A 17,595-nucleotide genomic window follows, 5' to 3' on the forward strand; every position below is an offset into this window, starting at 1 on the left:
CCCCCCAATCTACCCCCCGACACACACACCTGACTAGTCCCCAGTCCTGGATGCCCAGGGAGCTCCCAATCACACCCCCCCCCCCCCCCACCCCGCCACGTACTCATGTACACATAACCTGTGTACTTGGACTGGGGGAAGAGAGTTGCTGGCCAAAGAGCGAGTACCAAAATAGTTTTCGAAATGAGTGTCCAGCCTGGCACTATGCAGTCCAGGCATTAGAAAAATATTCTTTGCAAAGGAATTAGGGGAAGGATGGTATGTGGAATGGGAGGTGGCATGGGCTGCCAGCCCCAACTGTCCTCCCCTGTGGTATCTGGCCTCCAGGGTAACCAACTGCCTGTGGAGGGTCTAGTTCAAATCTAGCCTGGAGACTCTGGGCCAAGTTCCAGGGCTACACCCTGGGACCGCCCTGGGGGTCAGGGTGGGCAGGTGCCACTGGAGCCTGAAGGTTAGCAGATATAGGCCTATGCGAAGGGCCGGGCAGGAACCAAGGGTCTTGGATCCCAGCTCTGAGCAGGGCAGGTGGTGGCCAGGTAGTTTGGGCCTTCCTAGTATAAGAAGAGAAGGGGCAGCTGAAAGCTAGGGAGACCAAAAGTGGCAGGTGGCCTGGCCACACAAGTACCACCATTCAGCCTCTCCAAGACAGGCAAAAGGGCTGGCCAAGTCTGAGCAAAGACCACATCTGGCCCACTGAGGCCAGGGGTGTCCCAAGCAAGAGATGAAGAGAAAGTGGAGGTAAAGTGCCCAGCTGTGTGGGTGCGGATACTAGGTAACAAATAGGTTGGGCAGACCTAAGGAACCCAGAGCTGGGCAGGAGGACACATCAAGACTGGGAGTAGGGGCCAGGCCCCAGTCTTGAGGTTCACCTGGGAGGGCCCAATTTTATGTGCCTGGGTGATTTCAGCTGCTGAAATGGCCAAACCAGACCCTGAAACTCAAGCTGTTTTAGTCTGGCCTTGTTCCAAATACCACCCGTGACATCTGGGGGCTGATAGGTAGCCTTATTTTTTTAAATACAGAACTATGAAAATCATGTCTGTGGGCCTTGGGGAGTATTGCCATCACAGGGGCCTGTTAGGGTTTCAGGTTCAAGACTAGGGCAAGAGGGCCCACAGGGGTTAAGGCTGAAAGGTAAAGACCAGGTAGACACAAGGTCCCCCACACATGCAGCACCTCATTTAATCAGAATGGCGCAGGCTCGAGCCTCATCTTCTGCCAGGTTCTTCAGATTCTCAGATTCCTCTGAAGAGCTGGGAGGAGGGAGCAGTGATCAGGGTCTGGGGTCTGGCCCCCTCCTTGGTCCTGCATACCCAGCTCAAATATTAGGTTAGCTGAGGTGGGGAAGGGAGGCTGGTGAGTGGGGACAGCCCCTCCTGTGGATCCTGCCCGCCCACCTCACCCCAGGAAATCCTTCACATCCTCCACCGTGACGTCCCCTGTCATGTCTAGTGTGGTATCAGCACTGGTGGCCGAGTCAATGGACATAGGTGAGAGCGTGGCCTCAGGTGGCTCTGCCGTGTCTGCAGGGAGAAAGTATTCAGACCTCTGCCAGGGACCCTAGGCATCCTCTGAACTTGGGGACCCAGTCTCAAACCCAGCCCATGGTGGGACATGGCAACAGTAGACTCCTACCCCTCTCCTGCCTGACATGCCCCTCCCCAAGCTTCCAGCCTTGGCTCAGCTGCTACCTCCTACAAGTCCTCACTGAAGTCTGAGCTGATCAGTGTCCCATTACTCCTATTTCACACCCAGTTCCTCACCAGTTCCCTTGCTGTGAACAGGATTGGGGCTGCCATCACGGCTCTGTGGGGCCAGGACAACACCTGGGGTCCCATTAGCCTGGTTCAGCTTGGGTGACTCTTGGAGCCTGTAGCTGCAGAGACAGGGCCGTGATGGGGGTCACAGGCAGGCACCTCAAGGCTGAAGGGCCAAATCCCTGTCCTCCCATTCCCAAGCCCTGGAACCAGAGAGCTGACACCAGGGAGGGCCACCCTTGCTCCATGCAGAATCTGGGGGTGGAGATGAGACCAGCCTTGGCCACAGGCCTTCTGGGCTAGGGGCTACCCACTCCATACACCTGGCACGGGCAGCATCATGGGGCCAGCTGATGTCCAGAGAGCAGAGTGGCTCTGTGATGTTCCGGGCACTTAGGGAGAAACGTTCAAACTCCGATGGGGAAATTAGGTAAAAACCTGGGTGGGGTGGGAGAGAATGAGCAGAGTGCAGTTAGGAGATGTGACTCCAAACACAGCCCCTCACTTGGTCTCTGCCCTGCATGTGCTGGCAGGCCCTACCCCACCATGGCCAGTGGTGTGCCCCCCAACCTGGATCACCCTTTTTGCCGACACTGCCTGGCAATTCTGGACCTGCTCGGGTCCCTTGCCCCAGGAAGCCTTCGCCTCACCCTGGCCATGGCGCGTGAAGACACAGGAGGCGATGCCGCTGATGTCCTCCTTCCGGATACAGGGGTAATGCACCTGGGGCCTCAGGCCAGGCACCGAGAAGACATGCACATCACCCAGGTTGGTGAGGCAGGCCAGGCAGGTCTCTGCATAGTCCTCACAGGCCACGCTGGTAAATGTGGCCAATGCCACCTTGCGCACACGACAGCCCTCGTGGGCTGTTAGCTTGAACTTGGTCTTGGCGCTCACCTTGGGTAGTGTGAACACCTGGCAGCGGGCAGGTGGCCAATGAGCAGAGCCTGGCCCTTGCCACACCCCCAAGGCCCCTTCTTCCCAGCTGCCAGTGCCAGCCTCCACCCGGAGCTCAGCGTGCTGCTCAAGCTTGTGCCCCTGGCCACACTACCACCTCTGCCTAGCTTCATACTGCTCCCAGAATCCTCCCAAGGCCCCTTGTGGGAGAATCTGGCAAAACCAGTCACTGGGTTATAATGGTTAAATGGCTGGTATCCCCTCAAACCATGACTTTCTGCCAGAGCCCAGGGAGCAGTCAAGGGGTCCTGGTGAAGTAGGAGGGTCCTGCAGGAACGCAGCAAGCTGAAGGGCCATCAGGGTTCTTCAGGGACATCTCTGCTAGCTGGGAGGTATCTTGGGGGTCTCAGCAGGCAGAGGGGAGAAATAGGGCAGGGGTTCTAGGGGGTCCAATGATGTCTAAGAAGCAGTAGCCTGGAGGGGTTCTCTGCAGTGGCTTACCTTGAACTGCTCCTCAGATGCAATGAGCACTGCGTGGCCACCCTGCATGTCGGGTGCCTGTGCCAGGTCCCGCGAGGCCTCAAAGGGCTCAGGCAGTGGCCGGCCATGCCCATCCAACACAGCGATGGCCACCACAGGCGCACGATGCATCAGCTGCACCTCCTTGCCCAGCACAGCCTCCACTACCCGCTCGGGCCACTTCTCACTGCCTGCTGCTGCCGCTGGCACCTCCAGGGCGTAGGCAAACACAGAGCCTGAGTTGGTGCCTGCCCACATGGTGGGTCCGTGATGGGCTGCTGCGGGGCAACAGGCTGGTGAGGTGGGGCATCTGGCCGTACACTACAAGATCCTCCCCTCTTCACCTGATGCCTGGGGACCCAGGACTGGTTTTCTCCTGTCCTTTATCTCCCTGGTGACCTCAGCCAGCCTCTTGGCCTCAGGCACCTTCTCTATACTGCTGATCACAATCAGAGCTTTCTGCAGAGACAGGAACAGCCTCTTGTGTATCTCTGTGGAGATGTCAACAGCACAATCCTGATCTCTCCAACCCCAACCCACTACACCCTCACTCAGCTTCATCTCAGTAATGCAACCTCATCACAAAGCCCCAACTCTCCCCACCCTCTCCCCTCCATCACTAATCCTGTTGACCCTCTGAGAAGGCTCTCACCCAGAAGGTGCATCAGGGTCCTGACCGCACCCCCTGCTTCACCCCTACCCCTTTCAGTTTGTCCTCCACACAGCAGCCACCAGACATGAAGTCCTGGGCCTGGCCTTAAATGAACTGAGACCATCTTGCCTGCTTTTCCTCTGTGAACTGAACCTCTGAGAAAGGTCAGCTAAAAACCCAAGAGCCAAAGTTGGCCCAAGTAGTCATGGCTGTACACCCTGGATGAATGATGGAAGACTTCAGCAACAACCATCAGGAGAAGCCAAAGCTCAGTGACAAGTTAGTGAGCAAGTTAACATGCAGCCGACACCCCAATGCCCACCCAGGTGGGAACTGAGCCCCACAGTCCTTCTCAAAAGGACTGGGGACCATGGAACAAGGTAGAGACCCCTGGGGCTGCCACATCCAAATGGGAAAGTCTACTGGACAAAGTACCCTCGACAAACACCATCAGAAGTGGGAGACCCTCTCTCAGACTCAGAAGCTGAAAAATATCAGTGAAACGCCACATTTGAACTAACTGGGTGCTGACCCAGCACCAACCACAAAAAGGCATTTTTGAGATGAATGCAGAAAGTCGCCCATGAACCAAGTGTGACAAGGGACTCCAGAATCATTGTCAGCTCCATGGGGTGTGACCATTACATCTGTTAGATACATACTGAAGTACTAACACTGGGTTTTCAGTTAAAATATTCCAGCAAGATAAACAACAGAGTGTGCAGTGGCACCAGGTAAAGTACATGGGGTGACTATTTTTTGTACTCTGTTTTTGTGTATGATTCAAAGTCCCATTATACAAGTTAAAAATCAATCAATGAATCACTCAATAAACCTGACCACCTCGCTTCTCTGTGCAGGACCCTTTGGGGGCTCCAATCACTCAGGGTCAAAGCCAGCCTCTCTGTGAGGCAGTGAACACCAGCACCTCCAGGAGCCCTCGCCCTTCGCTGCAGACACACCATGCAGGCAATCTCCCAAAACATGCCCAATTCAGGGCCTTGACACTGGTAGACCCTGTGCTCACCTCCTCAAGATCTTGAGCTCTCAGGTCTCAGAGGCTCTGCTGGCTCACTCACCAACCCTGCGCCATCAGAAATTCCAGGGAGACTGTTTGGAAGCCGGGGCACCCAGATGCTAACCCAATAATACTTTCCAACCCCTAGAAGAGGGGTCCCCAACCCCTGGGCCGCACAGAAGGTGAGCGGCAGGTGAGCGAGTGAAGTTTCATCTGTATTTGCAGCCACTCCCCAGCGCTAGCATCACTGCCTCAGCTCCACCTCAGATCAATCGGCATTAGATTCTCATAGGAGCACCAGTCCCTGGTGCCAAAAAGGTTGGGGACCACTGCTCTAGAAGATGCAGTTCCACACCGACCACTGCCCATTTCCTAGAAGGCCAACTGAGGCACATTTCTCTAACCCTTGTCCCTCTCCTGGCCTCACCATCTCGAAGGAACGTGTCAGCGAAGTAAAGGCAGCGAACCACACCCGAGAGAGAGTCATCAGCTGAGCGGGGCTCAATGCGGCGCTGAACAGGTGTCATCTCCACGTCGTGGGGGCAGCCTTGCTCTGCCAACTGCGCGTTGGCCTCCTGCAACTGGAGAGCCATGGGGCTCCAGGACACTGTCATTTCCCACAAAGCCTGGTACCCGATATCCCATCACCCTCCCCAGCTCACCCTGATATCCGGGGGCTGGGGGTTGCCGAGGGATAGATGAGAAAAGGTGAGCAGACACTGGACTCTGGGCAAGGGCCCAGGCCTGGCTCTATATCTGTACAGCAAGATCTGGAGAGGCGGCATCTAGCAGCCTGGCCCTAGCTCACCTTACTGTTGGCATTAGTGGCCCGCTTCTTGCCTGAGACTCGGCTCTTACGGATACGCCGGAAAGACTGGCGCAGCGACTTCTTGAGCGATTTCACCCGGGAGAGTGGCCCCTCCATGGCCAGGGAGTCATTGGGGTGAAGGGTGCACCTGGGGGCAGACAGGTGCCAGTTGTGCTATGGAGCAACCTCCTGGAGCAACCTCCATGTTCCTGCTGGCCCCTAGCCAGGCATTAAGGATCCTAGATAAAGAAGCTCAAGCCCCTCTCTGCCACTCCATCAACCCAGCAGCTGGTAGGCTTAGAATGCCACCAGTAGCACATCACGTAAGGACAAAGCTGCCAAAGGGAATAGAGCCACCTTCACCACACCAAGTCTTATAAGGGAAACTGAGGCTTAGGTGGGTGTGGGGAAACACCAACGGTCTCATAGAAAGCTAGGGCCAGGTGGAGGTACAGACCCCATCTCCCCAGGCTCTGGGCCTGCCCCACCCCACACCTGGCCAGCACAGGGCTCTTGCGCTGGTAGTCAAAGAGGCCAAAGCCATGACTGGTGCCAAAAGCCACAAGGTTCCACTCAGTGTGGAGAGTGACAGCGGTGATGGCAGCTGGTGGCAGGCACTGAATCAGCACTCGGGGCTGGAAGCCGGTGGGCCAGGGCAGGGGCCCCGTGCGTGGACTCAGCCGCTCGTGGCCCTTCCATGTGAAGCCCTCACGGTCCTGGAGGAGGTCCACACTGGCCATGCTGACTGCCTGCTCTGATGGCATGTCGCTGAGCTCCAGTATCAGCACCTGAGCCCGAAGTCAGGGAGAGGAAGGAGTCAGCATGGAGGATGGGGTCACCCATGCCCCACCTGAGCCTGCAAAGCCACTGCCAGGTGGTTCCACGACTGTCTCCAGTTCATCCACCGAATAAGCACTTACTGAATATCTATCTATTGTGCACTAGGGCCCTCACTGAGCACTGAGGAACACAGTGGTGACAAAGACCCACTGGTCCCTGCCCTCCTGGAGCAAAGTACCCCACCACCATCACACCTGTCTCCCATTTAGCAATAAACACACATTGAGTACCTTCTGTATATTGTGTAAGTGCTGGGGGCACAATGACCAAGACCCACTGGTCTCTGCCCTCCCAGGGTTCATCTAACACCTGTGCTCCCACCCAGCCCCAACCCTGCATGGTTCCCTACAGCCAGCGCCTGGACTCAAGGCCCCAAAGACAGGCCCTCCCTGACTGGCCTCACCCCAGCCAGCCCCACCTGAGGCCTCATTATTTCCACCTCTGGACTTCTGCCCATGCAGGTCTCTCTACCACTTCACTAGACCCTCCAGTTCAAGGCCTTGAAGGAGTCTTGGAGGACTCTTCCAGAAAGTCCTCCAAGACTCCATCCCTGGGGTTACCTCAAGCCTACCTGGCCTGCAGTGCCAGCCACCACCATCTGGGCTGTGTACTTGCAGAGTACCACCTTCTGCACACCAAGCCGGGGGTCATCACTGTAGGGGTCAAAGCAGCCCACCTGGGGAGTGGGATGGAGTAAAGACATGGGGCAGAGCCAGGGCCAGGCTCTGCAGGGCCAGGGGAGGGGCCCACCTTTCGGAAGGGCGGCCAGTCATCCTCAGCAGCCTGAGCCAGGCTGTCAGTGTGTTCGCAGTCTGTCTGGAAGAGGCCAGCTGTGCTCAGCTTATAGAGCGGTCGCAGCGCTACACCAGAGGCATCCCAGAACCGCACAGTGCCATCCTCATGGCTGCAGGGAAGGTAATGTCAGGCTCAAGCCAGGACCCTGCATACTTCTCCACTCCACTCATCCAGTGACCACTCAACTGAGCACCTACTATATATGCCAAACACTGACCAGACTCATACTGCGTCTAGCAAATAGGAAGCATATACTATATAATGTAAACATATACTGAGTGCCTAACTATATGCCAAGCCACATGCACCTGGAACCTTCAAACAGGGTGAGAAAGTATGGAAACAATCACCAGCATGATGAACAAAAAATGGAATGGAAGGTAATCTAAGGAATAAAGGACTAGGGAGTTCCCCCACTGGGACATCCAGAAAATGTAATCAGAGTTAGCTGGCCACAGAGCAAAGGGATCAGCTGAGGCATGAGGCAACCATGCAGGCAGGGCAGCAGGAAAACTGGGAGGCCAGGAGGAAGTAAGGAGAGGAAGGGAGGGAAGGAGAAAGCAAATCTGGGGTAGAGCCTCAAGTGGGAACCCCTGGTATGAGGAGTCTGTTGGGCTGGATGGGAAACCTCCAACAGCCCCAAAAGCCACAGTTTTTAAACAGGTGAGGGGATGCAGGTGTCAGAGACTCAAGGGTCCCAGCACAAGCAGGCAGCAGGGGAAGGGCAGGAAGTTGAAGCCTGAGTCACTTGGCATGTCAGCGCCCGCCAGGCCCAGGCTGGGCTCTCTAGCACCTGCCCTGGACCAGCCCATATTTTCCAGTCCCAGGGTAGGCTCGGTGGGTGGAGCTCAGTTCTAAGCCAAAAGGCAGGGCAGGGAGGGGTCTAGGGAAGCTACATCCAATCCACCCAGCTAGAGTGACTGGGTCCCACCAGGAGCCGAGCCTGAGTCACTAGGCAGGTCAGTGCCTGCCTGTCCTAGGCTGTGCTCTCCCACACTTGCGTGGGCTACACCAGGCCCCACTTGCACACGCATGCACGCACACACACATTACAACTGTGCTTGGCCATGGGACTTAAGGTCTGCCCTACCCGGTCAGCAGCAGACCTCGCTGCGATGGCTCCTGGGCCAGGTTCTGGCCCCCAGTGATGGGCCAGCTCTGGGAGAGGGAGACAGAGATGTCAGTGGAAGGTCAGGACAAATGTCTTCTGCCCCTCATCCTGAAATTTGGCATCTAGGACCCAAGCTACTTCTGGGTCCCTGGTGTACACCTACCATATTCCCACCTCCAAGCTTGTGCCTGGGCAGTGCCCTTCACCGGGAATACTCTCCCTCCCCAAGACCCCAAACTGCAGGATACCCGAGCACACACCGAGGCACTAGAGGCAAGTGGGGGGCTCTGCTGCTCGCCAGCGCTCACGATACGGGACCACAGTTTGGCGGGGACGTTGGCGACATGGGCTGAGCAAGTAATAGCGGATGAGTGCAGTGGAGCCAGGTACGGAGCAGGCACGGCTGGCCAGCCAGGTGTTTGCAGGTCTAGTACCACCAGCTCTTCTTCGAGCAGCACGGCCAGGGCCTGGGGCTCGTCAAACTCTGTGGGATGGGACGGGGTGAGCACAGCCACAGGTGGCACTGGGCACAGGATAGGGGAAGGCAGGGCACACACCATCCTCGGGCCGTGTGCTGTGCACCGTGAAGAAGTCAATGATGCGAGAGGTGAAGTCCAGCGTCACCAGAGTCTCGGCCCGGAGCACACTTACACAGTGGCGGTCGCCATAGCTGGCACGGGGCATGCCACCACTGAAGATGATAAAGTGGCCCCTATACAGGGGTAGGGGAGCCACATGAGCCACCTGGGCCTGGAGCGAATATTGCCCAACCCAGCTGTGCCCCAGAACCCGCCCTCCACTGCCAGCCAGATATAGCCTCCAACCCACACGTGAGACCCGGCTCCCCACCTACCCAGATTCACAGTTTCGCCACAGAATCTTATTGATGGCTTTGCAGGGGAAGGGGCCTGAAGGAATGGGACAGTGTGTCAGGCTCATTTGTTTGCCCGGATCAGAAGAACCTCAAGTCGTTATCTCTCACCCTTTATCCCATTCCCGTGCTGGCCCCATCATTCTCTGCCTGGAAGTTGCTTCCTGCCTCCCCAAGGGGAAAGCCTGTTGCTCCTGACCATGACCCTGGGAAGGTGGGGGTGGAACTCGCCTTTGCAGATTTGGCTTGGCATTGCCGCCTTTCACAAGTCCTCCAGGATGCCCCCACAAAGGCCAGGAAACCCCGAGTGCCTGAGCTGGGATCACCCATCAAAACCCTGTGCTTCGGCGGTGGTGCTGCCCTCAGCCTGTCCAGCACTCACCGTAGGGTGTGGTAGCTACCATAGGCTGCGTTACTGGGGAGCTGCTGGTGTTCGCAGACCAAATGGCATAGCTGCCATCACTGTGTGAGCTGACCAGTGTGCTACCACTGCGCTCCCAGCAAAGGCTCTCCAGCTGCTGTGGGGCAAGGCAGAGGCATGAGCGAGGTGGCCATGAGCAGAGGGCCCCGGCTGTGAGCACGAGCCTCCCACACACCTGGTTCCCTAGGAAGACACGGTCCGCACACTGTGCAGCCTGGTTCCAGATGACCAGCAGGCCCCGGCTGTAGCCGATGAGGATCTTGGTGGGGTCCTGCAGGTGTCCCTGGAGTGACTCCACAGGGCCCAGTGCCTTCCCACACCGGTAATCATCTGGCACGCTGCCAAGGGAACACAAGTGAGCTGGAAGGAGCACTGCCTAGGCACAGAGTGAGTGTGGGAAGTCCATTTGCCTCTCACCTTCGCAGAACCTCGTCAGGGCCAAGGGTCTGCCCCTCCAGCAGCATCAGGGTAGGAACATCCAGGAAGAAGACACTGCCACTCTCGGAGCCCAGAGCTGCCATGTCACCAGTAGCCACCAGCAGGACCACTGTGATGCGGGCAAGGCTGGGTGGGCCACTGAAGGAAATGAGGGGAGGTGGGTGAGGGTGTTAACCCATCCACTGAGGAGGGGTGTAGAGAGTACTGAGCTGCTACTATTAGCTCATTATGGCTCCTCTGCACTCACTGGGGCCTGATTATCGAGTGAGCTGGCGAACCAGGAAGGCAATAATAGTGGTTGTGGGCATCATAATTAGCTTGCTCAATTATTCATCATTGTCAGCAGGGAGAGGGATAAAAATGGGTTCCCCAGGTCTTGGAGACCAGCTCCCCTTTCACCTACCAGGAAGGGAAGGCAGGAACCAGGCCACTGCCTGGGCCAGGACCAGGAGGTCCAAGACACAAGGTTTTCTCGAGCCCCACCCAGGAACTCTGCCATCAGCATTCTGGGTACCTCCCTGAGTTTGCGGGAAGGCCCCAGATCACCCCTTCCTGCACAGGCTGGGAGACCCCAGTAATCCACCCATGAACTAGCACTGAACAGGGCTGTCACCTAGCACCCAGCAGGAGCAGAACAAGCCTCTTGCTGAGCTGAAGACAGGCATTCTGCAGCATGAAGAACTTGCCTACAGTGGCCATTTCTGTGAGGACCAGCAGGGTCAGGGACCGAGAGGTCCCTTACACTCTCACATGGGTCCACGCCACACCATTGCCCCCTGGGGCATCCTGTCAGGTGCCCTGTCAGCACCTCAAACAGCACAGCCCGACAGGACCCTCCTTGCCCCAATCTGTCTTTTCACCTGTGTGCACTGTAGCCCGTTGCCCCACCCCCAGCTTAGGACACTAGGGGATCTTTGCTGATGTCAGCTCAGCTAAGACCTGCCCCATAGCCCCAGACACCTATATCATTGCTAGAAATACAGGGCCATGCATCAGGTTAAGAGAAATCTGGGACACAAGGCACACTCTCCCATTCTGCATCTCCTGGTGCCCCAGTGGTCCTGTAGTACAGACCCCACATACTCACCTTGGGTTCAGCTGGAACTCCCCTTCTTCTAACACCCGCCAAGTCCACGTAGTACATCTCAGTGAACCAGGTCCAAATGCTGCTTTCTGGGGACCCAGGCTCAGCTCAACATACCCCACAACCCTGAACCCCAGCCCTAGGCAGATTCCCATTCTTACTATGCCTTTGCAAAGCTGACATGCCCGGAGCTGGTCCCCAGCCACTAGTACCTGGAACCATCAAAACCCGGCCGACTGGGTGGCTGGAAGCTGAGTGCTTCCTCCAGGTGGGCACAGCCATTATGGTGGACGATCTCCCACAGATGCAGGCTGCTGTCATCTAACAGGGTCAGGAGGCGGCCCTGGTGAGTGAGCAGAGACCAAGACTGGGCTGGTGGGGCCTGGGAGGGGGCCTGGGGGCCATGAGCCAGCTGACGGGGGCAGAGGCTCACCTGACCAGGCAGGAAGTGCATCTGGGTGACAGTGGCCATGTCTGGGTGCAGGCCTGTGAACTCCACACCAGGTGCACCATAGCTGAGGGTGACAAGTCAAGGGCAGGTACAGGCCAAGATACCCAAGCTTTCTCCTCCTCTAGGACCATTCTGATGGGCCCCAGCTAGGCCTGCTTATTCAGGAGCCCTCCAAAGTCCATGTAGGCTCTCTCCCTGAATAAGCACCAACTTGCAACCTCAAGGTGTCCCCAGGCTCAGAGTAGAGGCTTCACTCAGCTCTTGCAAGTCATGCTGTGGCATGACCTTCACTTCCTCATCTGTAAAATGGGGCAGTGACTCCCACCTCGTAGGGCTAACACAGGACAAGTGAGAATAAAAACATGCTAGTACACTTGGCCCAGGCCTGGCACACAGCCAGGGCTCTGCTCTTTGTCAGTCTCACATATGTCTGTGTGCACAAGAGCCAGTCCTGCAGGCTGGATCACACAGGCAGAGAAGCCAAGCAAGGCCTGGGCAGGGAAGCCTAAGGCAGAGAATCCAGGCTGTCCCTTCCCATAGCTCCAGGCTCCACTTCAGCCATAGGCAAGGAACCCAACTTCCCTCTGGAGCAGAAAGGCAGCCAGCAGCCCTTACCACAAGGTAGGAGAGGCTACGGCCTGCCCATGAAACAGACCAGCACACAGAGGCTTAGACAGGTTGGGTGACCTGCTTCAAGGGTCAGTGTCAGGGTCCCAGCAACTCCAGGTTTGACAGTGGATGGGCGGGGCCTAGGGGGCCCTCGGAAGGAGGGCAAGGAAGGGGTCAGCAACGTTGCCTGGGGACAACGCAGGAGCCAAGCCGTTGCTTGGAGCTGGAGTTGGGATTCTCTGCAGGAACTGGAAGAACACAGAAGAGAGGACAAAAGAGAGGGCAGGAGCACTGGGCAGGAATCAGAGTCACCAAGGAGATAAGACAGCCCTGAGGGGGAGGGGCAGCTTTTGTGTCTAGGTCCCTCTTCTCCAGCCTCAGTTTCTCAAACAAGGGGTCCAAAGTTTCCCAACCCCGGGCTCCAGGCTAGGGTAGTTTGGGGGAAGAAGGAAGGGGCCAGGGAAGAGCTCTGGCCTTCTCTGAGGCTGTCTCCTAGACTGTACAACAGGTTCTTTTTGAGGAGCCAGTGCCCAAGAAAGACTAGGATACCAGGAGGGCCAGCTCGAAAAGCTAACAGAGACACATAGCATGGAGTACTTTGAGACACTGAGTTCAGGGATACAACACACATGAAGAGCAGGACAGCACCTCAAGGGGTGGGGACAGCAGGCCAGGAAGTGGGCGCCCATGGGAGAAGGGAGCATCAGGCCCAGCCACACCCCCAAGAGTAGGCAAGTTTATTAACTGCAGGCCCAGATGCACACTCTTGCCTGGTCATTGCTCCCAGCACTCCTCCCCTCCTGTTTACTGGGAATAACTCATTTTGTGTCAACCAATGTTCCCAATGAGGATACTGAGACCCAGAAGGTCACATGGGGAGGAGTGGAGGTGGGCACCCCTCACCAAGCAGCTGCCAGACACTGTACCTCAGTTTCCCCGAGTGGGGGGCTTCACTTCAGGCAGTCGGGGTGAGATGCTCCACGGCAGGCAAGAAGGCATTCAACTGTCTGCTTGCCCCCACCCCACCCCCACTCTGCACTTGCAGGGAAAATGCCTGCTTTGTGCGGCTCACATGGCCCATTGTGTAGCCGCCAGCATCCAGGTGGGGGCAGAGCCGTACTCACTATGCTGAGCCTGGCACTGCCTCCAGCCCTTGGCTGAACACAGGTCTCTTCACATTTGCACATGTATATATAACCAGTCGCCATGGCAAAGCCGGCTGTGTGACCCTGGCCCACCCACCACCCTCAATAGGTACCTCAATTGGCCAGCCCCAGGCCCAGCCTCCCTAGTCACAGTTGCTGGGATGATGGATCGCAGAGACACCTAGGTAACTGGCGGGCTGAAATGCAACAAGGGACAGCTGTGGCCACTGCAACTGAGCCTCCCCATTATCTCTTTGAAGAGGTATCCCAGGGCAGAAGCTGTGCTATCCTCCACCAGGATCCAGGCACCTACCACAACCTCCCAGGCTGGGCCCTACCCAAGGAGCCCAGCACACAGGGAGCTGCAAGCAGGTGGTCCTCACAGCCCCAAAGGCCATGGCCCACAAAGGATACATCTTGACGGCCCCAGACCTGGTGCCAATGGCCATGATGCGAAGCTCGGGGTCGAAAGCCAGGGCGCTGGGCTGGTTGGGGAAGCCATGTTCCACGGTCTGTGGGAGAGGGAAGAGCACTTGCACAGGCACAGCTGTCCTCTCTGGCCTACCAAGGCCTACCCCAAGGCGCCTTTTAGGCTCTGCTGCTGCTGCAAATTGGGACTCAAGCTGGGGCCACCTGTGCTCTGTGTCTGTTTGTGTCCTCAACTGTGAAATGGGCAATCACCAATCCAGTCTGTATGGAAGGATTTGAAGCTTTGGGCCCCACTAGAGGCCCACCCCTGGCCAAGTCCCCATACCTCTCAACACCTGTATCCATCCCATTATGCCCAGGGCTCTGACAACAAACAGAAAGAACAAGGTTCAACAAGCTGCAGGCTCAGAAGTGGACCCCACCTGCCCCAGAGGGCGGAGCTCCACGCCCCATTCCTAGAGGCGCAGACAGAAGCTTGATGAGGTACCATGCTACCAGGGGTCCCCCATGAAGAACATGGCACTCCCCAAACACAGGCCCTGTGTGGAGGTCAGAGGCCAACACTCAAAGTCATCTAGGCAGAGGCTCTAGACACCTCCCACAGAAGGCTCTATGCCCAACCCCCAGACTCAGAGACAGGGAGACTGAGGCCCAAAGAGGCTTCCTGCCCAGCACCTGAAGGTGTCATCCACTTCTCAGACTTGGGTTCTCCAGCTGGAAACTGAGCAACATAATTCCCACCCCACCAATGGTGGGAATGGTGTGAAGAGGACCTGTGTACTGGTGGTGTTGATGGAACGACTCCCACCTGGTCCTCTGCCCTTGGCAGAGCCAGTCCTAGTGCAGAGTGGTCCTATCCCCACCAGCTTGGCTTGGGCTTTCCTCCATTGCCCACCCACCCAAGGAGCTCCTATTCATCCCCTGAGGCCTAGCTGGGGGTCCCTCCCCTGGGAAGCCTGTACCCCCAGCCCTCTGTCCTCAACACCAATGTGGGATACCACTTGTGGGCCACCAAAACCTCCTGACTACTGCCTTGGCAAGACACACATTCTATAAGAAACCCTGGTTCCAAGGCCTCCCTCCTGCCTAAGCCCATCCGGAGAGGGACCGAGCCTTCTGGACACCTGGTTTGGCCTTGGGCTAGTCATAGCACTCTCTAAGCCTCAGTTTCCCATTTGAGCACTGGGGGCAGTGCGTCCACCTGAGGACATAGTTGTCCATTTGGCTGGACAGCTTCTCTTTCCTACCAGCGCTGCCATGCCCATGCTGGACCTGTGTCTGCATAGTCTCCCCTCTTCTCAGGACACCCCCATCTCCCCAGGGCTCCCAACTAACTCAGTCAAAGCCACGTCCTCACATCTGGCCCCTCTCCTCCTCCCACTCTCCTCCAGCTCACTTGACTCCAGGCCCAGTGGCCTTTTGCTCTTCTCCAACATACTAGGCAGGCTCCTGCCTCAGGGCATTTTCTTCTGCTATCCCTCTACCTGGAATGCGCTCCATCTCTCTCACTGTTCAGGAGTCAACTCCTCAGAGGAACCCCGCCAAGCCATACTGGCTATAGCAACCATCCCATCCACATGCTCCAGGCCTTCATCCTACTTTATTTTATCCACAGCACTGGCTACCATCCAAACTACTGCATATTTTACTCTTTTGTTTGAGCTTTTCACTGTCTCTCCCACTAGGACATCAGCCCCCATAGTGAAGATATATTTATCCCTTTTGGTTACTTCGGTGTCCTCAGCACCTAAAAGAACTCATACAGTAGGAGCTCAGTACTTGTTGACATAGAGTGGACATCCCATAGACAACTTGTAGGCAGGATTGGGATATGGACCCAAGACTGAGTCCAAAGTCCATGCTTGCCCCTCACCTGCCCCACCCACTAGGGAATCTAGGGCCTATTCTCTAGTGATCACCTACTACTCCCTCTGGTGAGCAAGCCCCTCCTTGCCCATGATTAGCCCCTCCCACCACTGCTGCCCACTCAGAATGGAACCTCACTCTCCTTACTGGAGAGTCCTCACCTTGTGCCAACCCAGGGCCAGCCAGGGGGAACTGAGCCTCTCTACCATCTGTCTCAGGTTCCTGCTTCCAAATCATTGGCTAAGGAACTGACACCTTAGCTGAGTGCCTGCCCTCATCATTCTCTCATCCCACAGGGGCTCACCATCACAGCTACCCGGACAGGAAGGGGGCCACGTGGAAGCACGTGGGCACCAGCGTTCACCCTAGGCCCCACAAGCCTCTGGCAAGTTCTTGACCACTGAGTCTGAGGGTCCTGGCAACCCCCCCTCGCCCCCCAACCATCACCATCTTGGAAATCCTGCCTGCTCCAGAGATGTGCTGGAGTGCCCCAGCCACTATAGATCCAGTATTCCAGAGCTTCCTCCTGAACAAGAGTCTCCTCTTGGACCACAGCAGCCCCTCAAAGTTAAAGTCAAAAGCCATCAACAAAAGGATACAAGGACAAAGTGCCCCACCTCCATCTGTGACTTTAGGCAGGTCACTGCCCCTTTCTGAACCTCAATTTTCTCACCTGTATGATGGGGATAACAACTTAGATCACCCAAGAGCAGTGAGGGGCTGTACAATCAGAGGGCTTTGAGGCCAGAATCAACAACCTGGGAGAAGTTAGCAAGGGTCAGGCTGGGGGCTCACGCTACCACATATCAGTGCAGAGGGAGGTGGAGACTGAAGGTTGCCCGTTTCCCATGGCCCCTCTAGTCCTACCTAGGGAAAGAAAGGAGGAGCAGCCCTCCATCCTACTTCCCTCTTGGTTGTGACACAGGGAGCCATAGCCCACAACAGGGAGAAAAGTGGCCCCATTTCACAGCAAAAAAAAATCTGAAGCTCCATGATCTGAAGTGCAGTTAGGTATACAGCCCTCCACAGAGCAGGGCAAGGCAGTCTAAAGTTGTGGGAGAGGGAGAAGAGGAACATGGAAGGGATTTCCCAGCCTCATCCCTCCACCTCCCCCTCCCCCCCTTGCAACATCTGCCTCCTCTCCTCACCCCTCCTACCCCTACTAGGTGCGAAAGTAAAACAAACCCTGGCCCTAGGCTGCCCCACGGGCTGACATGGGTATGGAGGAGCCCCCAAAGAAAGATAAAGAGATAGTGAGTGAGAGACAGAGAGTGAGTTCAAGAGACCCACAGAAATGGTGGCGTAAAGAGGCAGAAAAGAAGAGAGTTAAAGACTCAAAAGAGATGCAAAGACAGAGAGGTAGAGAAATGAAGAGGCGGAGAGGTGAAGGAAAACAGGGAGGAGATACGCAGAGATACACAGGGACAGAGGCAAAAACACTCCCTCCCCAGACACACTGGCATACACTTAGGATAGAGTGGCGGTCATAGTCAGAGAAGGGCAGAGACGCAGAGACCTGTAGAGTCGCACAGAGACGCAGAGACAGGGCCACTGAGGCCCAGAGAGAGCTGGAGAGCTACACACGAAAGTGAGTGAGAGACCCAGACCCACCCAGAGAGCGAAGCAGGGGCAGAGGCGAAAAGTGGGGCCCATCGAGGGGGCGCACGATTCCGACGCCACGCCCCAGACGGGCGTCCCCTCCCCCCCGAGCCCGACGTGGCTCTGGCTCCCAGGCCCCCAGCCCCAGTCCCCGGCCCGCCCCCTCCCACTCCGCCCCGGGCGCTGCTGCCGCCTCACCTTGTTGAAGGCGAAGAGCTCTTGCTTGAGCTTCTCGCGCTGCGGGTCGGCGCCCTGCCGCCGGAACCGAAACTTCATCATCTTGCG

The 17,595-nt window shown here is 56.8% G+C and overlaps 1 protein-coding gene across 5 annotated transcripts; it reads right to left on the reverse strand.

Annotated features, from left to right (window-relative positions):
* Positions 1-18: 18 nt before the first annotated feature.
* Positions 19-17,589, reverse strand: LLGL1 (LLGL1, scribble cell polarity complex component). Of its 5 annotated transcripts, XM_011359066.2 has the most exons (23): positions 17,509-17,589; positions 13,831-13,928; positions 11,645-11,726; positions 11,424-11,554; positions 10,107-10,265; positions 9,865-10,027; positions 9,651-9,786; positions 9,251-9,305; positions 8,955-9,109; positions 8,658-8,881; positions 8,377-8,444; positions 7,242-7,395; positions 7,063-7,167; positions 6,147-6,439; positions 5,652-5,799; positions 5,271-5,424; positions 3,156-3,451; positions 2,408-2,672; positions 2,072-2,195; positions 1,764-1,876; positions 1,403-1,523; positions 1,177-1,253; positions 19-551 (listed from the first exon to the last, which is right to left on the reverse strand). In XM_011359066.2, the coding sequence occupies exons 1-22, from the start codon at positions 17,587-17,589 to the stop codon at positions 1,178-1,180; spliced, it is 3,201 nt and encodes a 1,066-aa protein (XP_011357368.1). In that variant the 3' UTR covers positions 19-551; position 1,177. The 5 variants fall into 5 exon arrangements, with proteins under 5 accessions (XP_011357368.1, XP_011357369.1, XP_011357370.1 ...); XM_011359067.2 differs by having other exon boundaries at positions 19-1,253; positions 9,651-9,783; XM_011359068.2 differs by having other exon boundaries at positions 19-1,253; positions 3,156-3,448.
* Positions 17,590-17,595: the final 6 nt, after the last annotated feature.

The sequence above is a fragment of the Pteropus vampyrus genome, unplaced genomic scaffold (genome assembly GCF_000151845.1).
Source record: "Pteropus vampyrus isolate Shadow unplaced genomic scaffold, Pvam_2.0 Scaffold44, whole genome shotgun sequence".
In the NCBI taxonomy this organism is placed as follows: Eukaryota; Metazoa; Chordata; class Mammalia; order Chiroptera; family Pteropodidae; genus Pteropus; species Pteropus vampyrus.

Coding starts and splice junctions, on each gene's coding strand:
- LLGL1 (XM_011359066.2), bottom strand. CDS start 17,589: ATGATGAAGTTTCGGTTCCGGCGGCAGGGCGCCGACCCGCAGCGCGAG. Junction 9,306..9,650: donor GGTAGCTACCACACCCTACG/GTGAGTGCTGGA, acceptor CCATTCCTTCAG/GCCCCTTCCCCTGCAAAGCC. Junction 2,673..3,155: donor CATCTGAGGAGCAGTTCAAG/GTAAGCCACTGC, acceptor GCCCGCTGCCAG/GTGTTCACACTACCCAAGGT.